The 25,735-nt window shown below is 42.6% G+C and overlaps 1 protein-coding gene across 5 annotated transcripts in view; it reads right to left on the bottom strand.

Annotated features, from left to right (window-relative positions):
• Positions 1 to 10,115: 10,115 nt before the first annotated feature.
• LOC112245593 (kelch domain-containing protein 3) overlaps positions 10,116 to 25,735 on the bottom strand; it is a 71,305-nt gene continuing 55,685 nt past the window's right edge. For 4 of the 5 annotated variants that reach the window (XM_042305717.1, XM_042305719.1, XM_042305718.1 and 1 more), the window contains 3 exons: positions 19,427 to 19,500; positions 12,705 to 12,783; positions 10,116 to 10,856 (listed from right to left, as the gene is read on the bottom strand). In XM_042305717.1, the coding sequence (XP_042161651.1) occupies positions 10,790 to 10,856; positions 12,705 to 12,783; positions 19,427 to 19,500 (220 nt within the window). In that variant the 3' untranslated portion in view covers positions 10,116 to 10,789. Of the gene's footprint in view, positions 10,857 to 12,704; positions 12,784 to 16,665; positions 16,775 to 19,426; positions 19,501 to 25,735 lie in introns of those variants that run through there. The other variant, XM_042305721.1, reaches the window with a different exon arrangement.

Genomic DNA, 25,735 nt, shown 5'->3' with positions numbered 1-25,735 from the left:
GTTTACATCCACTTAGGTTGGAGTCATTAAAACTAGTTAACATACACTTAGGTTGGAGTCATTAAAACTAGTTTACATCCACTTAGGTTGGAGTCATTACATACACTTAGGTTGGAGTCATTAAAACTAGTTAACATACACTTAGGTTGGAGTCATTAAAACTTGTTTTTCAACCACAACACACATTTCTTGTTAACAAACTATAGTTTTGGCAAGTCGGTTAGGACATCTACTTTGTGCATGACACAAGTAGTTTTTCCAACAATTGTTTACAGACAGATTATTTCATTTATAATTCACTGTATCACAATTCCAGTGGGTCAGAAGTTTACATACACTAAGTTGACTGTGCCTTCAAACAGCTTGGAAAATTCCAGAAAATGATGTCATGGCTTTAGCAGCTTCTGATAGGCTAATTGACATAATTTGAGTCAATTGGAGGTGTACCTGTGGATGTATTTCAAGGCTGACCTTCAAACTCAGTGCCTCTTTGCTGACATCATGGGAAAATCTAAAAAATAAAACAGCCAATACCTCAGAAAAATAATTGTAGACCTCCACAAGTCTGGTTCATCCTTGGGAGCAATTTCCAAACACCTGAAGGTACCACATTCATCTGTACAAACAATAGTACGCAAGTATAAACACCATGGGACCACGCAGCCGTCATACCGCTCAGGAAGGAGACGCGTTCTGTTTCCTAGAGATGAACGAACTTCGATGCGAAAAGTGCAAATCAATCCCAGACAACGGCAAAGGACCTTGTGAAGATGCTGAAGGAAACAGGAACAAAAGTATCTATATCCAGAGTTAAACTAGTCCTATATTGACATAACCTGAAAGGCCGCTCAGCTAGGAAGAAGCCACTGCTCCAAAACCGCCATTAAAAAGCCAGACTATGGTTTGCAACTGCACATGGGGACAAAGATTGTACTTTTTGGAGAAATGTCCTCTGGTCTGATGAAACAAAAATAGAACTGTTTGGCCATAATGACCATGGTTATGTTTGGAGGAAAAAGGGGGAGGCTTGCAAGCCAGAGGTCACTATCCCAACCATGAAGCACAGGGGTGGCAGCATCATGTTGTGTGGGTGCTTTGCTGCAGGAGGGACTAGTGCACTTCACAAAATAGATAGCATCATGAGAGAAGAAAATTACGTGGATATATTAAAGCAACATCTCAAGACATCATGGACAATGACCTCAAGCACACATCCAAAGTTGTGGAAAAATGGCTTAAGGACAACAAAGTCAAGGTTTTGGAGTGGCCACCACAAAGCCCTGACCTCAATCCTATTGAAAATTTGTGGGCAGAACTGAAAAAGCATGTGCGAGCAAGCAGGCCTACAAACCTGACTCAGTTACACCAGCTCTGTCAGGAGGATTGGGCCTAAACCCAACTTATTGTGGGAAGCTTGTGGAAGGCTACCCCGAGACATTTGACCCAAGTTAAACAATTTAAAGGCAATACTACCAAAGAGTAATTGAGTGTATGTAAACTTCTGACCCACTGGGAATGTGATGAAAGAAATAAAATCTGAAATAAATCATTCTCTCTCCTATTATTCTGACATTTCACGTTCTTAAAATAAATAAAGTGGTGATCTTAACTGACCTAAAACAGGGAATTATTACAAGGATTACCTGTCAGGAATTGTGAAAAATTGAGTTTTAATGTATTTGGCTAAGGTGTATGTAAACTTCCGACTTCAACTAGGCAAGTCAGTTAAGAACAAATTCTTATTTACAGTGACGGCCTACAGGGGAACAGTGGGTTTAAAACAGAGTTTTACTTTGTCAGCTCGGGGATTCAATCCAGCAACCTTTTGGTTACTGGCCCAACGCTCTAACCACTAGGCTGCCACCTCAAAATAGGACATTTGAAATGTCTTTATTCTTTTGGAACTTTTTTGAGTGTAATGTTAACTGTTATTTTTTTTATTGTTTAGTTCCCTTTTGTTTATCTATTTCACTCGCTTTAGCAATATTAACATATGGTTTCCCATGCCAATGAAGTCCCTTAAATTGAAATTGAATTGAAATTGAGAAAGAGCAGGGCAGGCAGGGTTGGCTATGGGACACTCCCCTTATGATGAGACATACGTTCTCTAGCAGCCTAGTGTTGGCCAAGTGCAGAAAGAGGGTGGGGTGCCACAAGACAGGACGTCCCAAAATGGCCACTTGAGTGGTCTGTCCGGGGCCAGGCAGACGTGACGACTGGAGCAGAGGGCATTCATACACTGGCTTTTAGCAGGACACCACCAGGGGCCAGGGGGCCTCCGCCAGGGAGCCTCAGAGGCCACATGGCAGTAGTCTGGGGACCATGAAGCGCCACAAGACGGGACTCACAACAGAGTGACGACAGACTGTTTAATGGGCATTTGGCCCCCAAGAACTTAGACCCTAAGAAAGATCCTAAGATATTTGTGAGTGAGACCCTAAGCTCTAACGGAATATTAACGTAAGAAAACAGGACAATACCAATCTTGACTTACTGTGATCTCATTAAACACATATTGACTAAAGTTGACTTGTGATTAATGTGTTGTTAAAATATCTCAGATGATTGACAGATGAAATGTCTTTACCTGATAATCAATCACAACGGTGAACTAATTTAAGATCCATCTAGAATGGTTGTGACTTGCAGTAGACCGCCATGGGAATACCAAGTCATAACAACCCTTAGCCTCATTCACACAAAACTCATTTAGATTCAGGGTCTGCCTTAAGTAGCTCTCCCCGAGGACAGACACACACACACCCACAAGTCATCACCCAGGCCATTAGGAGCTACACACAGGGAAACCAGACACCCAAGAGAAAGCGTCCATTAGGACTGACCAACTCTGATACTTAACCTCTGACCCTGACAACCTTGACAACAAGCTGCAGCTAGGAGATTAACAACAGTGGTTAATATGGTTAGTAAACTTGACCACAACAAAGCAGAGCTACCACAGCGGTTAACAACATTGGTCAACAACACAAGTTAAATAGTGTGTAAAGTATGACCCAGGCATACTGGATAATGTCCTTGTAGTTCATAACCCAGGCATACTGGATAATGTCCTTGTAGTTCATAACCCAGGCATACTGGATAATGTCCTTGTAGTTCATAACCTAGACATACTGGATAATGTCATTGTAGTTTATGACCCAGGCATACTGGATAATGTCCTTGTAGTTCATGACCCAGGCATACGGGATAATGTCCTTGTAGTTCATGACCCAGGCATACTGGATAATGTCCTTGTAGTTCATGACCCAGGCATACTGGATAATGTCCTTGTAGTTCATAACCCAGGCATACTGGATAATGTCCTTGTAGTTCATAACCTAGGCATACTGGATAATGTCCTTGTAGTTCATGACCCAGGCATACTGGATAATGTCCTTGTAGTTCATGACCCAGGCATACTGGATAATGTTCTTGTAGTTCATAACCCAGGCATACTGGATAATGTCCTTGTAGTTCATGACCCAGGCATACTGGATAATGTCCTTGTAGTTCATAACCCAGGCATACTGGAGAATGTCCTTGTAGTTCATAACAAAGGCATACTGGATAATGTCCTTGTAGTTCAACTTATCAGTCAAAAAAACCAAAACTATAAAACCTCAGAAGTCAACATGGTCACAAAACTGGACAAACAACAAACATTGGTAGGACCTTTCTTTAGGGGTACAAGCTTCTGCACATGTGCAGGATTCTCTACTTTAGACACAGTCTCTGCTGTAACCTAGACTTACTGTTGGGATTCTCTGCTGTAGTCTAGATTTACTGTTGGGATTCTCTGCTGTAGTCTAGACTTACTGTTGGGATTCTCTGCTGTAGTCTAGCCTTACTGTTGGGATTCTCTGCTGTAGCCTTGACATACTGTTGGGATTCTCTGCTGTAGTCTAGACTTATTGTTGGGATTCTCTGCTGTAGTCTAGACTTACTGTTGGGATTCTCTCCTTTAGACACATTCTCTGCTGTAACCTCCTCGTTCGGCTTCCCAGAGAAAGGTGTCTAATATATAAACATGGTGCACAAAATATACCAGTGCCAGTTTTCACTCAAAAGTTGCTCTTTCTAAAAACTGAACTTGGTGTGAGATTGTGCTTATCATTAGCCTGTGTGCACACAGTTTATACACTTTTAGTAGAAAAGGTTCCTTAAAGAACCATGATTGCGTCATATCCCCCTTTTATAGGGTCCTTTCGTCAGAAACCTAGAGGTTCTTCTTCACTGAACTAGAACCCTGCAAGCTGCCATTTATGAATTATGGCTACTACTATTAAATAGTCACTTTGAGCTAAGAATATAATTTAATAAACAAGTAAATAAATCGACAAAAGAATACCAGTATAGTTTTTTAAATTTATTGTCATTATATGCAAACATACACTGAACAAAAACATTAACGCAACATATTAAGTGTTGGTCTCATGTTTCATGAGCTGAAATAAAAAATACCAGAAATGTTCCATATGCACAAAAAACATATTTCTCTCAAATGTTATGCACACATTTGTTTACATCCCTGTTAGTGAGCATTTCTCCTTTGTCAAGATAATCCATCCACCTGATAGGTGTGGCATATCAAGAAGCTGATTAAACAGCATGATCATTACACAGGTGCACATTGTGCTGGGGACAATAAAAGGCCACTCTAAAATGTGTAGTTGTCACAACACACTGACACAGCTTCAAGTGTTTTGTCCAAATACTGGTGGATTCAACTAACAAAAGATTGGACGACCTGAAGACCAGTCTGCAGTTCCCCCAGGATCAGCTCGATGAGTTGAAACAGGACAACAGCAAGATGAAAGCAACCTGCAAGTCATTGAGGACATCAGTTATGTGTGTGAATCCATGATAACAATGACGGATAAGGCGGAAACAACATGGTTGTGGACAGAATTGCAGAATCTCCACATGGGACCTGGACAGAGTCTGAGGACAAAGTGAGGGAAATGATCTCTGAGAAATTGAAGATGGACCACAGGAAGATTGAGGTGGAGCACGTTCACAGGACTAGAAAACCCACCGTCTGCCCAGGTTACAGACCCAGTCTGATAGTGGTCAAGTTCCTGAGGTTCAAGGACAAGGTAGCTGTTCTGGAAAGAGCCAAGAACATGAGAGGGACGTATATCTTCCTCAACGAGGACTATCCTGAAGCTGTTTGCCAGAAGAGGAAAGAACTGATCACAGCCATGAAAGCTGCCAGAGCACATGGGGACATCCACTATGACAGGCTCATTGTCCACCCTCCCTCCCAGAAGGTATGAGAGAGCCAAGCCTATGGGTTCGTAGCCTCAACCCCACGGGACACACACCAACTGATTAATGGAGTGCTGAATTTATATATATTTATCTTGCTTTGTTTGCTCTTTTCCATATTATATCTATCTCTGATAAGCTACACAATAAAGGGCTGAACATAGCCCATATTAATATACAGGGCATTCTGAAAGTATTCAGACCCCTTGACTTATTCCACATTTTGTTATGTTGCAGCCTTATTCTAAAATTGATTAAATAAAAATCCTGAAATGTTTGCAGAAATATCTGATTTACAAAAGTATTCAGACCCTTTGCTATGAGACTTGAAATTGAGCTCAGGTTCATCCTGTTTCCATTGATCATCTTTGAGATGTTTGTACAACTTGATTGGAGTTCACCGGTGGTAAATTCAATTGATTGGACATTATTTGGAAAGGCAAACACCTGTCTATATAAGGTCCCACAGTTGACAATGCAAGTCAGCGCAAAAACCAAGCCATGAGGTCAAAGGAATTGTCCGTAGAGCTTTGAGACAGGATTGTGTCGAGGCACAGATATGGAGAAGGGTACCAAAAAAAAGTTCAAAGAACACAGTGGCCTCCAACATTCTTAAATGGAAAAAGTTTGGAACCACCAAGACTCTTCCTAGAGCTGGCCGCCTGGGCAAACTGAGCAATCAGGGAAGAAGGGTCTTGGTCAGGGAGGTGACCAAGAACCTGATGGTCACTTTGACAGAGCTCCAGAGTTCCTCTGTGGAGATGGGAGAACCTTCCAGAAGGACAACCATCTCTGCAACACTCCATCAATCAGGTCTTTATGGTAGAGTGGCCAGATGGAAGCCACTCCTCAGTAAAAGGCACATGACAGCCCGCTTGGAGTTTGCCAAAAGACAGGTGTGATGAAACCAGGATTGAACAGGATTGAACTTTTTGGCGTGAATGCCAAGCGTCACATCTGGAGGAAAACTGGCACAATCCCTATGGTGAAGCATGGTGGTGGCAGCATCATGCTGTGGGGAGGTTTTACAGCGGCAGGGACTGGGAGACTAGTCAGGATCGAGGTGAAGATGAACGGAGTAAACTATAGAGAGATCCTTGATGAAAACCGTCTCCAGAGCGCTCAGGACCTCAGACTGGGGCGAAGGTTCACCTTCCACCAGGACAAAAACCCTAGCCACACAGCCAAGACAACGCAGGAGTGGCTTCGAGACAAGTCTTTGAATGTCCCTGAGTGGCCCAGCAGAGCCTGGACTTGAACCCGATCAAATCTCTGGAGAGACCTGAAAATAGCTGTGCAGCGACACTCACCATCCAACCTGACAGAGCTTGAGAGGGTCTGCAGATCCCCAAATAGAGGTGTGCCAAGCTTGTAGCATCATACCCAAGAAGAGTTGAGGCTGTAATCGCTGCCAAAGGTGCTTCAACAAAGTACTGAGTAAAGGGTCTGAATACTTAGGTAAATGTGATTTATTTATTTTGCTTCATCATTATGCAGTATTGTGATGTCATTATGAGGTATTGTGACGTCATTATGGGGTACTGTGATGTCATAATGGGGTACTGTGATGTCATTATGGGGTACTGTGATGTCATTATGGGGTACTGTGTGAAGATTGATGAGGCAAAAAACAACAATGTAATCCATTTTAGAATAAGGCTGTAACGTAGCAAAATGTGAAAAAAGTCAAGGGGTCTGAATACTTTCAGAATGTACTGACAGGGTACAGAACAGGTAGACTGTACATTAGACAGACAGGACACAGCCATCTGGCTGGCATCAGCTGCTAACGGTTGGCTAGGTTACGGGAGTGGTATAGGTAAGCTGTACACTTTGTTGTGCCAGTATAGGTAAGCTATATACTCTGCTGTGCCAGTATAGGTAAGCTATATATTCTGCTGTGCCAGTATAGGTAAGATGTATACTCTGCTGTGCCAGTATAGGTAAGCTGTATACTCTGCTGTGCCAGTATAGGTAAGCTGTATACTCTGCTGTGCCAGTATAGGTAAGCTGTATACTCTGCTGTGCCAGGATAGGTAAAATCAGAGCAAGAAAAGCAAGGTAACTGGTATTTTTGTATAAATGACTAACCAGGAGATGGATATAATCTTTGTTAACTTGTTCTAGGTGGTTGGGATCATCTCAGTAAACTATGTGGGTTGGGATCATCTCAGTAAACTATGGGGGTTGGGATCATCTCAGTAAACTATGGGGGTTGGGATCATCTCAGTAAACTATGGGGGTTAGGATCATCTCAGTAAACTATGGGGGTTAGTTGGAGGCATTCTGTCAGGTAGAAGACATTTTTGTGGCGTCCAGTTGTTCCACAGAGAGAAGAGATGACAGAACTCCTGATGAATAACGGAACTTTCCCAATGTGAGCTGTGTAACCACTTACAGTGGGGCAAAAAAAGTATTTAGTCAGCCACCAATTGTGCAAGGTCTCCCACTTAAAAAGATGAGAGAGGCCTGTAATTGTCATCATAGGTACACTTCAACTATGACAGACAAAATGAGAAAAAAAATCCAGAAAATCACATAGGATTTTTAATGAATTTATTTGCAAATTATGGTGGAAAATAAGTATTTGGTCACCTACAAACAAGCAAGATTTCTGTCTCTCACAGACCTGTAACTTCTTCTTTAAGAGGCTCCTCTGTCCTCCACTCGTTACCTGTATTAATGGCACCTGTTTGAACTTGTTATCAGTATAAAAGACACCTGTCCACAACCTCAAACAGTCACACTCCAAACTCCACTATGGCCAAGACCAAAGAGCTGTCAAAGGACACCAGAAACAAAATTGTAGACCTGCACCAGGCTGGGAAGACTGAATCTGCAATAGGTAAGCAGCTTGGTTTGAAGAAATCATCTGTGGGAGCAATTATTAGGAAATGGAAGACATACAAGACCACTGATAATCTCCCTCGATCTGGGGCTCCACGCAAGATCTCACCCCGTGGGGTCAAAATGACCACAAGAACAGTGATTAAAAATCCCAGAACCACACGGGGGGACCTAGTGAATGACCTACAGAGAGCTGGGACCAAAGTAACAAAGCCTACCATCAGTAACACACTACACCGCCAGGGACTCAAATCCTGCAGTGCCAGACGTGTCCTCCTGCTTAAGCCAGTACATGTCCAGGCCCGTCTGAAGTTTGCTAGAGAGCATTTGGATAATCCAGAAGAAGATTGGGAGAATGTCATATGGTCAGATGAAACCAAAATAGAACTTTTGGTAAAAACTCAACTCGTCGTGTTTGGAGGACAAAGAATGCTGAGTTGCAGCCAAAGAACACCATACCTACTGTGAAGCATGGGGGTGGAAACATCATGCTTTGGGGCTGTTTTTCTGCAACGGGACCAGGACGACTGATCCGTGTAAAGGAAAGAATGAATGGGGCCATGTATCGTGAGATTTTGAGTGAAAACCTTCCATCAGCAAGGGCATCGATGATGAAACGTGGCTGGGTCTTTCAGCATGACAATGATCCCAAACACACCCCCCGGACAATGAAGGAGTGGCTTCGTAAGAGGCATTTCAAGGTCCTGGAGTGGCCTAGCCAGTCTCCAGATCTCAACCCCATAGAAAATCTTTGGAGGGAGTTGAAAGTCCGTGTTGCCCAGCAACAGCCCCAAAACATCACTGCTCTAGAGGAGATCTGCATGGAGGAATGGGCCAAAATACCAGCAACTGTGTGTGAAAACCTTGAAGACTTACAGAAAATGTTTGACCTCTGTCATTGCCAACAAAGGGTACATAACAAAGTATTGAGATACATTTTTGTTATTGACCAAATATTTATTTTCCACCATAATTTGCAAATAAATTCATTAAAAATCCTACAATGTGATTTTCTGGATTTTTTTCCGCATTTTGTCCGTCATAGTTGAAGTGCACCTATGATGAAAATTACAGGCCTCTCTCATCTTTTTAAGTGGGAGAACTTGCACAATTGGTGGCTGACTAAATACTTTTTTGCCCCACTGTAGATGCTTTTCTAATGGCGGATTTCTCCTTTAAAAACATGATAATCACTACAGACTGATCTGATCAGTCAGAGAGAAGAGAACGGACCAGAGAAAACAAGAACATGTCAGCATTATCATTGCAATTTTAAAAAAATATCAGTGTTGAGTGAAGAATATGTTCTGCTTATTATAATAGTGGTAAAACAATCAGGGAGAATATGTTCTGCTCATTATAATAGTGGTAAAACAATCAGGGAGAATATGTTCTGCTCATTATAATACTGGTAAAACAATCAGGGAGAATATGTTCTGCTCATTATAATACTGGTAAAACAATCAGGGAGAATATGTTCTGCTCATTATAATACTGGTAAAACAATCAGGGAGAATATGTTCTGCTCATTATAATACTGGTAAAACAATCAGGGAGAATATGTTCTGCTCATTATAATACTGGTAAAACAATCAGGGAGAATATGTTCTGCTCATTATAATAGTGGTAAAACAATCAGGGAGAATATGTTCGGCTCATTGTAACACTAGTTAACAATCAAAGTGATTCTCATTGAGTTGTGAGTATTAGAGCAACACAAACCCAGATACTAAAACAGCATTCAGCACCAATAGAACCCCTCCTGTCAGTGTCCAGGGGCTAAAATAGAGAAGATCTGGTGAACTGGGAGATCAATGATTTTACTTAGCCAACAGCAAGAGACAGTAGGGTTTTGGTGGAATCAGTCCAGACAGTAGGGTTCTGGTGGAGTCAGTCCAGACAGTAGGGTTCTGGTGGAATCAGTCCAGACAGTAGGGTTCTGGTGGAGTCAGTCCAGACAGTAGGGTTCTGGTGGAATCAGTCCAGACAGTAGGGTTCTGGTGGAATCAGTCCAGACAGTAGGGTTCTGGTGGAGTCAGTCCAGACAGTAGGGTTCTGGTGGAATCAGTCCAGACAGTAGGGTTCTGGTTGAATCAGTCCAGACAGTAGGGTTCAGATACGGTGGTATCTCTGGGTCAGTTCAGCCCTGGTGTTCTGGTACTGTGGTAGCTCTGGGTCAGTTCAGCCCTGGTGTTCAGGTACTGTGGTATCTCTGTGTCAGTTCAGCCCTGGTGTTCAGATACTGTGGTATCTCTGGGTCAGTTCAGCCCTGGTGTTCAGATACTGTGGTATATCTGGGTCAGTTCAGCCCTGGTGTTCTGGTACTGTGGTATCTCTGGGTCAGTTCAGCCCTGGTGTTCAGATACTGTGGTAGCTCTGGGTCAGTTCAGCCCTGGTGTTCAGGTACTGTGGTATCTCTGGGTCAGTTCAGCCCTGGTGTTCTGATACTGTGGTATCTCTGGGTCAGTTCAGCCCTGGTGTTCTGGTACTGTGGTATCTCTGGGTCAGTTCAGCCCTGGTGTTCTGGTACTGTGGTAGCTCTGGGTCAGTTCAGCCCTGGTGTTCTGGTACTGTGGTAGCTCTGGGTCAGTTCAGCCCTGGTGTTCAGATACTGTGGTATCTCTGGGTCAGTTCAGCCCTGGTGTTCTGGTACTGGGGAGGGTACCAGTCCAGATTAGCCGTGAGAGGAGAAGATGGGTCTACTGATGTTACTGTTGGTCGTCATGGCGTTCAACTCCCACCTACATGGAACACAGAGACCCAGACAGGAGAGAGACCCAGACAGGAGAGAGACCCAGACAGGAGACCCAGACAGGAGAGAGACCCAGACAGGAGACCCAGACAGGAGAGAGACCCAGACAGAAGACCCAGACAGGAGAAAGAGACAGGAGACCCAGAAAGGAGACAGACAAGAGAGACAGAGAGAGAGACAAGAGACCCAGACAGGAGACAAGAGAGAGAGAGACCCAGACAGAGAGAGAGAGAGAGAGACCCAGACAGGTGACAAACGGAGAGAGACAGAGACCCAGACAGGAGACAAGAGACCCAGACAGGAGACAAGAGACAAGAGACCCAGACAGGAGACAAGAGACCCAGACAGGAGACCCAGACAGGAGACCCAGACAGGAGACAGGAGACCCAGACAGGAGACCCAGACAGGAGACCCAGACAGGAGACCCAGACAGGAGACCCAGACAGGAGACCCAGACAGGAGACACAGAAAGAGAGAGAAAGAGTCAATGCGTAACAATTGGCTAAATCAACATCCTTTGTCATTCATTGAGGACCTCTGGTTGTTTGTTCTCTCAGTGATTCTGTAGACAGGCTCAGGGAAGCCGCACTGAGGCTTTGAGTAGGCAGTAACATGACAATAAGGGAGCAGCACAACTAGTGGTGAGGATTACAGAGGGAGACTAGAGAGGCTGAGGGTTAGGGAGCTTGACTGATGAGACTAGAGAGGCTGAGGGTTAGGGAGAGAGACTGATGAGACTAGAGAGGCTGTGGGCTAGGGAGAGAGACTGATGAGACTAGAGAGGCTGAGGGTTAGGGAGAGAGACTGATGAGACTAGAGAGGCTGAGGGTTAGGGAGAGAGACTGATGAGACTAGAGAGGCTGAGGGTTAGGGAGAGAGACTGATGAGACTAGAGAGGCTGTGGGCTAGGGAGAGAGACTGATGAGACTAGAGAGGCTGAGGGCTAGGGACGGAGAGAGACTGATGAGACTAGAGAGGCTGAGGGTTAGGAGGGGGATGAGAGACTGATGAGACTAGAGAGGCTGAGGGTTACACGGGAGAGAGACTGATGAGACTAGAGAGGCTGTGGGCTTTTAGGGAGAGAGACTGATGAGACTAGAGAGGCTGAGGGTTAGGGAGAGAGACTGATGAGACTAGAGAGGCTGTGGGCTAGGGAGAGAGACTGATGAGACTAGAGAGGCTGAGGGCTAGGGAGAGAGACTGATGAGACTAGAGAGGCTGTGGGCTCGGGAGAGAGACTGATGAGACTAGAGTGGCTGAGGGTTACAGAGGGAGACTAGAGGGACGGAGATGAGAGCTGGCCTGATGACAGGTCACTGGTTGTTTTCACTGGCTCGCCTTTCAAACTCACTCCCTCCCTTTCTCTCTCTCTTGTAACACACACTTTTTCTGACTTGCTGGAAGCGTGTGTGAGGAGGGGGATGACTCCAGTGTGTTGTGGGACAGGGGGTTGAAGATCAGTCACTGGGACCCGCCTGATCCCACCAGAGTGGTGTGTGTGTTCACACACGCGTATTCAGTTAATTATCAGGTGAACATTAGTAGTGGTAGCAGATAAACGTGTCGACTAGCAGAACATTAGCATGGAAAATAAAACCTTTTACTGGACGAGAGAAGAGAGAAAAGAGTAGATAGAAAGAGGTGAGGAGGAGAAGAGAAGAGAGTGTGGTAGTCCTAGTTGGTCCAGACTAGTTAATAATATCTAGCTTGGGTTAGGGGTTAAGGGTTAGGGGAAGGGGTTACCTGAGGTTGTGTGGTAGACCACCCTGGCCCAGACTAGTTAATAACAGCTAGCTTGCGTTAGGGTCAGGGGTTAAGGGTTAGGGGAAGGTGTTACCTGATGTCGTGTGGTAGTCCCTGCTGGTCCAGACTGTAGTTAATAACAGCTAGCTTGCATAACGTCTTCAGATTAGGACCTGAGACAGGAAAGGATATTAACACCTTTAACATTGCCATCAGGCAGAGCTAATCACACACTGAGACAGAGACACAGAGACAGACACAGAGAGACACAGATACAGAGAGACAAAGTGACAGAGACAGAGAGAAAGTCAGAGTCAACAAAAAATCCTTATCTAACCACTGGTCAGAGAGGCAGAGATATACAACATCAGCCTGACTCAGTAGAAGGTCAGAGAGGCAGAGCTATACCAGTGTGATCCAGTGTGTTAACTATAACCAGTAGAGGTCTGGATGATGATCCAGTGTGTTTACTATAACCAGTAGAGGTCTGGATGATGATCCAGTGTGTTTACTATAACCAGTAGAGGTCTGGATGATGATCCAGTGTGTTAACTATAACCAGTAGAGGTCTGGATGATGATCCAGTGTGTTTACTATAACCAGTAGATGTCTGGATGATGATCCAGTGTGTTTACTATAACCAGTAGAGGTCTGCATGATGATCCAGTGTGTTTACTATAACCAGTAGAGGTCTGGATGATGATCCAGTGTGTTTACTATAACCAGTAGAGGTCTGGATGATGATCCAGTGTGTTTACTATAACCAGTAGAGGTCTGGATGATGATCCAGTGTGTTTACTATAACCAGTAGAGGTCTGGATGATGATCCAGTGTGTTTACTATAACCAGTAGAGGTCTGGATGATGATCCAGTGTGTTTACTATAACCAGTAGAGGTCTGGATGATCCAGTGTGTTTACTATAACCAGTAGATGTCTGGATGATGATCCAGTGTGTTAACTATAACCAGTAGAGGTCTGGATGATCCAGTGTGTTTACTATAACCAGTCTATGATCCAGTGTGTCTGGATGATGATCCAGTGTGTTAACTATAACCAGTAGAGGTCTGGATGATGATCCAGTGTGTTTACTATAACCAGTAGAGGTCTGGATGATGATCCAGTGTGTTAACTATAACCAGTAGAGGTCTGGATGATCCAGTGTGTTAACTATAACCAGTAGAGGTCTGGATGATGATCCAGTGTGTTTACTATAACCAGTAGAGGTCTGGATGATGATCCAGTGTGTTTACTATAACCAGTAGAGGTCTGGATGATGATCCAGTGTGTTTAACTATAACCATGATGATCCAGAGTAGAGGTCTGGATGATGATCCAGTGTGTTTACTATAACCAGTAGAGGTCTGGATGATGATCCAGTGTGTTTACTATAACCAGTAGAGGTCTGGATGATGATCCAGTGTGTTTACTATAACCAGTAGAGGTCTGATGATGATCCAGTGTGTTTACTATAACCAGTAGAGGTCTGGATGATGATCCAGTGTGTTTACTATAACCAGTAGATGTCTGGATGATGATCCAGTGTGTTAACTAGGTCTGGATGATGATCCAGTGTGTTTAGTAGTAGGTCTGGATGATGATCCAGTGTGTTAACTATAACCAGTAGAGGTCTGGATGATCCAGTGTGTTAACTATAACCAGTAGAGGTCTGGATGATGATCCAGTGTGTTAACTATAACCAGTAGAGGTCTGGATGATGATCCAGTGTGTTAACTATAACCAGTAGAGGTCTGGATGATGATCCAGTGTGTTAACTATAACCAGTAGATGTCTGGATGATGATCCAGTGTGTTAACTATTACCAGTAGAGGTCTGGATGATGATCCAGTGTGTTAACTTAATTGTTTAATTTTTTTTATGTCACATACACATGGTTAGCAGATGTTAATGTGGGTGTAGTGAAATGCTTGTGCTTCTAGTTCTGACAGTGCAGCAATATCAAACATGTAATCAACAAACAACCACCTAATACACACAAATCTAAAGGGGTGCAATAAGAATATGTACAAATAAATATATGGATGAGCGATGACAGAGCGGCATAGGCAAGATGCAGTAGATGGTATAAAATACAGTATATACATATGATATGAGTAATGGAAGGTATGTAAACATTACTAAAGTGGCATTGTTTAAAGTGACTAGTGATCCATTTGTTAGAGTGACCAATGATTTCAAGTCACTATGTTGGCAGCAGCCTCTCTGTGTTAGTGATGACTGTTTAACAGTCTGATGGCCTTGAGATAGAAGCTGTTTTTCAGTCTCTTGGTCCCAGCTAAGATGCACCTGTACTGACCTCACCTTCTGGATGATAGCGGGGTGAACAGGCAGTGGCTCAGGAGGTTGATGTCCTTGATGATCTTTTTGGCCTTCTTGTGACATCAGGTGCTGTAGGTGTCCTGGAGGGCAGGTAGTTTGCCCCCGGTGATGAGTTGTGCAGACCTCACCACCCTCTGGAGTGCCCTGCAGTTGTGGGCGGTGCAGTTGCCTTCCCAGGCTGTGATACAGCCCTACAGGATGCTCTCATCCTGTAGAAGTTTGAGGGTTTTAGGTGACAAGACAAATTTCTTCAGCCTCCTGAGGTTGAAGAGGCGCTGCTGGGCCTTCTTCACCACACTGTGTGGGTGGACCATTTCACTTTGTCCTTGATGTGTACGCCGACAAACTTAAAACTTTCCACCTTCTCCACTACTGTTCCGTCGATGTGGATAGGGGGGGGCTCCCTCTGTTGCTTCCTGAAGTCCACAATCATCTCCTTTGTTTTATTGACGTTGAGTGTAAGGTTGTTTTCCAGACACCACACTCCGAGTGCCCTCACATCCTCCCTGTAGGCTGTCTCGCTGTTGTTGGGAATCAAACCCACTATTGTTGTGTCGCCTGCAAACTTGATGATTGAGTTGGAGGCCTGCATGGCCATGCAGTCATGGGTGAATAGGGAGTACAGGAGGAGGCTGAGCACACAACCTTGTGGAGCCCCTGTGTTGAGGATCAGCGAAGTGGAGATGTTGTTTCCTACCTTCACCACCTCGGGGGAACCTGTCAGGAAGTCCAGGACCCAAATTGCACAGGGCGAGGTTGAGACCCAGGGCCTCAAGCTTAATGATGAGCTTGGAGTCAGTATGGTGTTGAATGCTGAGCTGTAGTCAATGAACAGCATTCTTACATAGGTATCCCTCTCGTCCAGATGGAATAGGGCAGTGTACAGTGTGATGGCGATTACATCGTCTGCGGACCTATTGTGGCAGTATGCAAACTGAAGTGAGTCTAGAGTGTCAGGTAAGGTGGAGGTGATATGATCCTTGACTAGTCTCTCAAAGCACTTCATGATGACAGAAGTGAGTGCTACATGGCAATAGACATTCAATTCAGTTATCTTTACCTTCTTGGGTACAGAACCAATGGTGGCCATCTTGAAGCATGTGGGGACAACATTCAATAGGGAGAGATTGAATATGTCCGTAAACACACCAGCCAGCTGGTCTGCACATGCTCTGAGGACGCGGCTCAGGATGCCGTCTGGGCCAGCAGACCTGTGAGTGTTAACACGTTTAAATGTCTTTTTCATGTCGGCCACGAAGAATGAGAGCCCACAGTTCTTGGTAACGGGCCGCGTCAGTGGCACTGTATTATCCTCAAAGCGAGCAAAGGAGGTGTTTAGTTTGTCTGGAAGCAAGACGTCGGTGTCCGCGACGGGGCTGGTTTTCTTTTTGTAATCCATGATTGTCTGTAGACCTTGCCACATGTCTCATGTCTGAGACGTTAATTTGCTACTCCACTTTGTCCCTGTACCGGCATTTCACTTGTTTGATTGCTGTGCGGAGGGAATAACTACACTGTTTATATTCGGCCATATTCCCAGACATCTTTCCATTGTTAAATGCAGTGGTTCGCGCTTTCAGTTTTGCGCAAATGCCGCCATCTATCCACGGTTTCTGGTTGGGGTAGGTTTTAATAGTCACAGTGGGTGCAACATCTCCAATGCACTTCCTTATAAAGTCACTCACAGAGTCAGCGTATAAATCAATGTTATTCTCTGAGGCTGACCGGAACATTTCCCAGTCCGCGTGATCAAAACAATCTTGAAGTATGGATTCCGATTGGTCAGACCAGCTCTAGTCACGGGAACATCCTGATTGAGATTCTGCCTGTAGGAGGGGAGAAGCAAAATGGAGTCGTGGTCGGATTTGCAGAACGGATGGCGGGGGAGGGCCTTGTATGCATCGCGGAAGTTAGAGTAGCAGTGATTGAGCGTGTTACTCGCCTGTGTACTGCAATCAATATCCAGATAGAATTTAGAATTTGTTAAAATCCCCAGCTATAATAAATAGCAGCCTCAGGATGGAGATATAGCCAGACTTGTTGAGTTCTTGGCTGATTGATTTTGATTTTCCCATGATGTGAAGCATAGAGGCACTGAGTTTGAAGGTAGGCCTTGAAATACATTCACAGGTATGCCTCCAATTGACTCAAATTATGTCAATTAGCCTATCAGAAGCTTCTAAAGCAATGAAATAATTTCTGGAATTTTCTAAGCTATTTAAAAGCACAGTCAACTTCATGTATGTAAACTTCTGACCCACTGGAATTGTGATACAGTGAATTATAAGTGAAATAATCTGTCTGTAAACAATTGTTGGAAAAATTACTTGTGTCATGCACAAAGTAATGTCCTAACCGACTTGCCAAAACTATACATAATACATTTGTGGAGTGGTTGAAAAATCAGTTTTAATGACTCCAACCTAAGTGTATGTCAACTTCCGACTTCAACTGCATATACTGTATTCTATACTATTCTACGGTATCTTAGTCACTTCATGTTTACATATCTTGCATTACTTATCTCATATGTATATACTGCTTTCTATACTATTCACCTGTATCTTAGTCGGTTCCGCTCTGACATCACTCGTCCATATGTATATAGTCTTTATTCATTCCTACTTAGATTGGTGTGTATTGAGTACATGTTGTGTAATTGTTAGATATTACTCGTTAGATATTACTGCACTGTCGGCGCTAGAAGCACAAGCATTTCGCTACAGCCAATAACATCTGCTAATCACGTGTATGTGACCAATAACATTTGTTTTGTTACAATTACACCACGAGTCGTTAATCATGAAGCATACACCCCTGCCTTTCTTCTTCTCTAAGAGATGTTTATTTTGTCGGCGCGGCGCATAAAGAATCCCAGTGGCTGTACCGACTCCAAGAGCATGTCCCCAGAGAGCCATGTTTCTGTGAAACAGAGTATGTTACAATCCCTGATGTCTCTCTGGAAAGCAACCCTAGCCCTAATTTAGTCTACTTTGTTATCTAGAGACTGGACATTAGTGAGTAAAATATGCAGAAGCGTTGGGTGGTGTGCGTGCCTCTGAAGTCTGACCAGAAGGCCACCCTGTCTACCTCTCCTGTGGCGACGTTGTTTTGGGTCAGCCTCTGGAAACAGTTTGAATGCCTTGGGTAGTTCGAACTAAGGATCCACTTCGGGAAAGTCATATTCCTGGTCGTAATGTTGGTAAGTTGACGTCGCTCTGATATCCAATAGTTCTTCCCTGGCTGTATGTAATAACACTTACGATTTTCTGGGCTAACAAAATACTGCATGGTTTCCGAAGAGCTAGAGGCGAGGCGACTATCTCTATTGGCGCCATCTTGATATACTATAACCAGACTTAATCACTCTAATAAAGTCCCCGTAACCCACCCCCACTCCCGTGAGAAGAAACAAACTTCCATTCAGCTTGTGCCCTTAAAAGGGTTGTGCCACCGCTGGTATCATGCTGCTGCTGTAATATGGACAGACAGAGGCTCAGGGGTTGGCATGCTGCTGCAATATGGACAGACAGACAGAGGCTCAGGGGTTGGCATGCAGCTGCAATATGGACAGACAAAGGCTCAGGGGTTGGCATGCAGCTGCATATGGACAGACAGAGGCTCAGGGGTTGGGTTGAATATGGACAGACATGCATTTGCTGCTTACTAGCGGACAGACAGACAGAGGCTCAGGGGTTGGCTGCTGCTTAATATGGCAGAGAGGCTTGGGGTTAGACAATGAGACAGACAGAGGCTCAGGGTTGGCATGCTGCTGCAGATACGGACAGACAGAGAAGAGGCTCAGGGGTTGAACCCTGCTGGCACGGACAGACAGACAGACAGAGGCTCAGGGTTGGCATGCTGCTGCAATATGGACAGACAGACAGAGGCTCAGGGGTTGGCTGCTGCTGCCATTTGACGGACAGACAGACAGAGGCTCAGGGGAACCATGCTGCTGCAGTCATGGACAGACAAAGGCTCTGAGTCATGCTGCTGCAATATGGACAGACAGAGAGCTCAGAGGTTGGCAAGGTCTGAAGACGGCTGACAGACTGTCTCAGGGTTATGATGCTGTTTAGTATATGAGACAGACAGAGAGACAGAGCTCAGGGGTTGGCTGCTGCTGCAACCAGACGGACAGACAGACAGAGGCTCAGGGGTTGGCATGCTGCTGCAATACGGACAGACAGAGAGAGGCTCAGGGGTTGGCTGCTGCTGCAATACGGACAGACAGACAGAGGCTCAGGGGTTGGCATGCTGCTGGCACAGAGACAGGGACAGGATGGGCACTGCCAGTCCACACTGTCCTCAGGTTTATTTACAGCCCACAAACATTGACCCTCTCTGTGACAATGAGACTGACCCTCTGCCAGCTGGCCATGGCTTTGTAGGGGCTGTGGGAGGAACAGGGTGTGTGTGTGTGTGTGTGTGTGTGTGTGTGTGTGTGTGTGTGTGTGTGTGAAAAAATAACAACTTACTGAAGTCTAGTATGTAGATGTCTGAATGATCCATGAGGTTAAACTCATCTCCCATCCCCTGCTCTGGACATGGGCTGTAGAGAGGAGACAACATGTTAGTTACACTGCTGTTCTGGACATGTCTGAGAGCTCATGACATCACACCGTACAGGGCCATAGAGGTGTCATCACACAGGGTTAGCAGGAAGAGGAAGCATACTGTTCAAGGCTTCTAACACATACAGGAAGTCCACATTAACCCCCTACTTCCTGTGTCTCTCCTTGGTCTCACTGGAGATAGTGTTTCTCCTCCAACCAAAGCATCTACCTAGCATCCCATCCATGTGGTACTATGACTGGTGTGATTGAGACATGAACTGTATGTCCATATTGACCACAGAACCCCTGCAGGGAACACTTGACCTGCACCTCCTCCAGTGTTAACCCTTTCATCACCCAGGTTGAGCCCTGTCAGCCCCAGACCTGGTAGTAAACCCAGGAGGTACAAATTCAAGATCTCAGGAACAAGGACCAGACAGGGAGCCAGTCGGTCACACATAGACCTAGGGTACATGGTGATCAGAAGGACCTGCATCCTGTGTTTTGGGGTTGTTATCAGAAGATGAGAGCAGCTCTTATTAGGCCCACAGGAAGGAGAGAGGAGAGAGGTGGTCAGACGACAGTACTGATAGTAGCACCCCCCTCTTAAAGCCCTCTGTAGCATCTAGCATCACAACACATCTGTTTCCTGCCCTGCCTCAGACCTAGTACTACACACACCTGTCATGTCCTGCTGTCTGCTGGGGCAGACTGGTGCACCACAGAAGACCTAGTACAACACACATCACATCCATTAGCCTCTCACACACAACCAACACTGCAGCTATCACTTGAATAAGCTATCGTCTAATCGGGTATCGTCGAACCAACTATAGTTGCCTGTAGGTATAGTTGAATCAGTTATAATTGTCTGTAGCTATAGTTGAATCAGGTATAATTGTCTGTAGCTATAGTTGAATCAGGTATAGTTGCCTGTAGCTATAGTTGAATCAGGTATAGTTGCCTGTAGCTATAGTTGAATCAGGTATAGTTGAATCAGTTATAATTGCTGTAGCCATAGTTGAATCAGCCATAGTTGAATCAGGTATAGTTGCAGCTATAATTGTCTGTAGCTATAGTCAGGTATAATGTCTGTAGCTATAGGAATCAGTTTAGTTGCCTGTAGGTATAGTTGAATCAGGTATAATTGTCTGTAGCTATAGTTGAATCAGTTATAAGTTGTCTGTAGCTATAATTGAATCGGGTATAATTGTCTGTAGCTACAGTTGAATCAGGTATAGTTGTCTGTAGCTATAGTTGAATCAGGTATAGTTGTCTGTAGCTATCAGTTGAATCAGGTATAGTTGTCATGTAGTTGAATCAGGTATAATTGTCTGTAGCTATCAGTTGAATCAGGTATAGTTGTCTGTAGACAATACTGACCCTCTGAATCAGGTAGGGGTTGTCTGTAGCTATAGTTGAAGGTATAGTTGTCTGTAGCTATAGTTGAATGTCAGGTATAATTGTCTGTAGCTATCAGTTGAATCAGGTATAATTGACTGTAGCTATCAGTTGAAACAGGTATAGTTGAATGCAGGTATAACATGTCTGTAGCTATGACATGAACCGTCAGGGTATAATTGTCTGTAGGTATAGTTGAATCAGGTATAATTGTCTGTAGCTATCAGTTGAATCAGGTATAGTTGTCTGTAGCTATAATTGAATCACTGGTAAGTTGTCTGTAATAATTGCATCAGGTGTAATTGTCTGTAGCTATCCAGTTGAATCAGGTATAGTTGAATCAGGTATAATTGTCTGTAGCTATAGTTGAATCAGGTATAATTGTCTGTAGCTATAGTTGAATCAGCCATAGTTGAATCAGGTATAATTGAATCAGGTGTAATTGTCTGTAGCTATCAGTTGAATCAGGTATAGTTGAATCAGGTATAATTGTCTGTAGCTATAGTTGAATCAGGTATAATTGTCTGTAGCTATAGTTGAATCAGGTATAATTGTCTGTAGCTATCAGTTGAATCAGGTATAGTTGTCTGTAGCTATAGTTGAATCAGGTATAGTTGTCTGTAGCTATCAGTTGAATCAGGTTTAGTTGAATCAGGTATAATTGTCTGTAGCTATAGTTGAATCAGTAGCTATAGTTGAATCAGGTATGTCTGTAGGTATAGTTGAATCAGGTATAATTGTCTGTAGCTATAGTTGAATCAGTTATAATTGTCTGTAGCTATAGTTGAATCAGGTATAGTTGAATCAGGTATAGTTGTCTGTAGCTATAATTGAATCGGGTATAATTGTCTGTAGCTATCAGTTGAATCAGGTATAGTTGTCTGTAGCTATAGTTGAATCAGGTATAGTTGTCTGTAGCTATCAGTTGAATCAGGTATAGTTGTCTGTAGCTATCAGTTGAATCAGGTATAGTTGTCTGTAGCTATAATTGAATCAGGTATAGTTGTCTGTAGCTATAGTTGAATCAGGTATAGTTGTCTGTAGCTATAGTTGAATCAGGTATAATTGTCTGTAGCTATAGTTGAATCAGGTATAATTGTCTGTAGCTATAGTTGAATCAGGTATAGTTGTCTGTAGCTATAATTGAATCAGGTATAATTGAATCAGGTGTAATTGTCTGTAGCTATCAGTTGAATCAGGTATAGTTGAATCAGGTATAATTGTCTGTAGCTATCAGTTGAATCAGGTATAATTGTCTGTAGCTATAGTTGAATCAGGTATAGTTGAATCAGGTATAATTGTCTGTAGCTATAGTTGAATCAGGTATAATTGTCTGTAGCTATAGTTGAATCAGGTATAATTGTCTGTAGCTATAGTTGAATCAGGTATAGTTGAATCAGGTATATTGTTGAATCAGGTATAATTGTCTGTAGCTATAGTTGAATCAGGTATAGTTGCCTGTAGGTATAGTTGAATCAGGTATAATTGTCTGTAGCTATAGTTGAATCAGGTATAATTGTCTGTAGCTATAGTTGAATCAGGTATAGTTGTCTGTAGCTATAGTTGAATCAGGTATAGTTGTCTGTAGCTATAGTTGAATCAGGTATAATTGTCTGTAGCTATCAGTTGAATCAGGTATAATTGTCTGTAGCTATAGTTGAATCAGGTATAGTTGAATCAGGTATAATTGTCTGTAGCTATAGTTGAATCAGGTATAATTGTCTGTAGCTATAGTTGAATCAGGTATAGTTGTCTGTAGCTATAGTTGAATCAGGTATAATTGTCTGTAGCTATAGTTGAATCAGGTATAGTTGTCTGTAGCTATAGTTGAATCAGGTATAATTGTCTGTAGCTATAGTTGTCAGGTATAGTTGCTGTAGCTATAGTTGAATCAGGTATAATTGTCTGTAGCTATCAGTTGAATCAGGTATAGTTGAATCAGGTATAATTGTCTGTAGCTATAGTATAATTGAATCAGGTATAATTGTCTGTAGCTATAGTTGAATCAGGTATAATTGTCTGTAGCTATAGTTGAATCAGGTATAATTGTCTGTAGCTATAGTTGAATCAGGTATAGTTGTCTGTAGCTATAGTTGAATCAGGTATAGTTGTCTGTAGCTATCAGTTGAATCAGGTATAATTGTCTGTAGCTATAGTTGAATCAGGTTTAGTTGAATCAGGTATAATTGTCTGTAGCTATAGTTGAATCAGGTATAGTTGCCTGTAGGTATAGTTGAATCAGGTATAATTGTCTGTAGCTATAGTTGAATCAGGTATAATTGTCTGTAGCTATAGTTGAATCAGGTATAGTTGTCTGTAGCTATAGTTGAATCAGGTATAGTTGAATCAGGTATAGTTGCCTGTAGCTATAGTTGAATCAGGTATAGTTGCCTGTAGGTATAGTTGAATCAGCCATAGTTGAATCAGGTATAATTGAATCAGGTGTAATTGTCTGTAGCTATCAGTTGAATCAGGTTTAGTTGAATCAGGTATAATTGTCTGTAGCTATAGTTGAATCAGGTATAGTTGTCTGTAGCTATAATTGAATCAGGTATAGTTGTCTGTAGCTATAGTTGAATCAGGTATAGTTGTCTGTAGCTATCAGTTGAATCAGGTATAATTGTCTGTAGCTATAGTTGAATCAGGTATAATTGTCTGTAGCTATCAGTTGAATCAGGTATAGTATAGGTATTGTCTGTAGCTATAGTTGAATCAGGTATAATTGTCTGTAGCTATAGTTGAATCAGGTATAATTGTCTGTAGCTATAGTTGAATCAGGTATAGTTGTCTGTAGCTATAGTTGAATCAGGTATAATTGTCTGTAGCTATATTTGAATCAGGTGTATTGTCTGTAGCTATAGTTGAATCAGGTATAATTGAATCAGGTATAATTGTCTGTAGCTATAGTTGAATCAGGTATAATTGAATCAGGTATAATTGTCTGTAGCTATCAGTTGAATCAGGTATAGTTGTCTGTAGCTATAATTGAATCAGGTATAATTGAATCAGGTGTAATTGTCTGTAGCTATCAGTTGAATCAGGTATAGTTGAATCAGGTATAATTGTCTGTAGCTATAGTTGAATCAGTTATAATTGTCTGTAGCTATAGTTGAATCAGGTATAGTTGAATCAGGTATAGTTGTCTGTAGCTATAGTTGAATCAGGTATAATTGTCTGTAGCTATAGTTGAATCAGTTATAATTGTCTGTAGCTATAGTTGAATCAGGTATAGTTGTCTGTAGCTATAGTTGAATCAGGTATAGTTGCCTGTAGGTATAGTTGAATCAGGTATAATTGTCTGTAGCTATAGTTGAATCAGTTATAATTGTCTGTAGCTATAGTTGAATCAGGTATAGTTGAATCAGGTATAGTTGTCTGTAGCTATAGTTGAATCAGGTATAATTGTCTGTAGCTATCAGTTGAATCAGGTATAGTTGTCTGTAGCTATAGTTGAATCAGGTATAGTTGTCTGTAGCTATAGTTGAATCAGGTATAGTTGTCTGTAGCTATCAGTTGAATCAGGTATAGTTGTCTGTAGCTATAATTGAATCAGGTATAGTTGTCTGTAGCTATAGTTGAATCAGGTATAGTTGTCTGTAGCTATCAGTTGAATCAGGTATAGTTGTCTGTAGCTATAGTTGAATCAGGTATAATTGTCTGTAGCTATCAGTTGAATCAGGTATAATTGACTGTAGCTATCAGTTGAATCAGGTATAGTTGAATCAGGTATAACTGTCTGTAGCTATAGTTGAATCAGGTATAATTGTCTGTAGCTATAGTTGAATCAGGTATAATTGTCTGTAGCTATAGTTGAATCAGGTATAATTGTCTGTAGCTATAGTTGAATCAGGTATAATTGTCTGTAGCTATAGTTGAATCAGGTATAGTTGTCTGTAGCTATCAGTTGAATCAGGTATAATTGTCTGTAGCTATAGTTGAATCAGGTTTAGTTGAATCAGGTATAATTGTCTGTAGCTATAGTTGAATCAGGTATAGTTGCCTGTAGCTATAGTTGAATCAGGTATAGTTGCCTGTAGGTATAGTTGAATCAGGTATAATTGTCTGTAGCTATAGTTGAATCAGTTATAATTGTCTGTAGCTATCAGTTGAATCAGGTATAGTTGTCTGTAGCTATAGTTGAATCAGGTATAGTTGCCTGTAGCTATAGTTGAATCAGTTATAATTGTCTGTAGCTATAGTATAATCAGGTATAATTGAATCAGGTATAATTGTCTGTAGCTATAGTTGAATCAGGTATAATTGTCTGTAGCTATAGTTGAATCAGGTATAATTGAATCAGGTGTAATTGTCTGTAGCTATCAGTTGAATCAGGTATAGTTGAATCAGGTATAGTTGTCTGTAGCTATAGTTGAATCAGGTATAATTGTCTGTAGCTATCAGTTGAATCAGGTATAATTGTCTGTAGCTATAGTTGAATCAGGTTTAGTTGAATCAGGTATAATTGTCTGTAGCTATAGTTGAATCAGGTATAGTTGCCTGTAGCTATAGTTGAATCAGGTATAATTGTCTGTAGCTATAGTTGAATCAGTTATAATTGTCTGTAGCTATAGTTGAATCAGGTATAGTTGAATCAGGTATAGTTGTCTGTAGCTATAATTGAATCGGGTATAATTGTCTGTAGCTATCAGTTGAATCAGGTATAGTTGTCTGTAGCTATAGTTGAATCAGGTATAGTTGTCTGTAGCTATCAGTTGAATCAGGTATAGTTGTCTGTAGCTATCAGTTGAATCAGGTATAGTTGTCTGTAGCTATAATTGAATCAGGTATAGTTGTCTGTAGCTATAGTTGAATCAGGTATAGTTGTCTGTA

The sequence above is a fragment of the Oncorhynchus tshawytscha genome, linkage group LG24 (genome assembly GCF_018296145.1).
Source record: "Oncorhynchus tshawytscha isolate Ot180627B linkage group LG24, Otsh_v2.0, whole genome shotgun sequence".
NCBI lineage: Eukaryota > Metazoa > Chordata > Actinopteri > Salmoniformes > Salmonidae > Oncorhynchus > Oncorhynchus tshawytscha.
The sequence above is the reverse complement of the archived record's forward strand: the minus strand, read 5'-3'. Positions and strand labels throughout refer to the sequence as shown.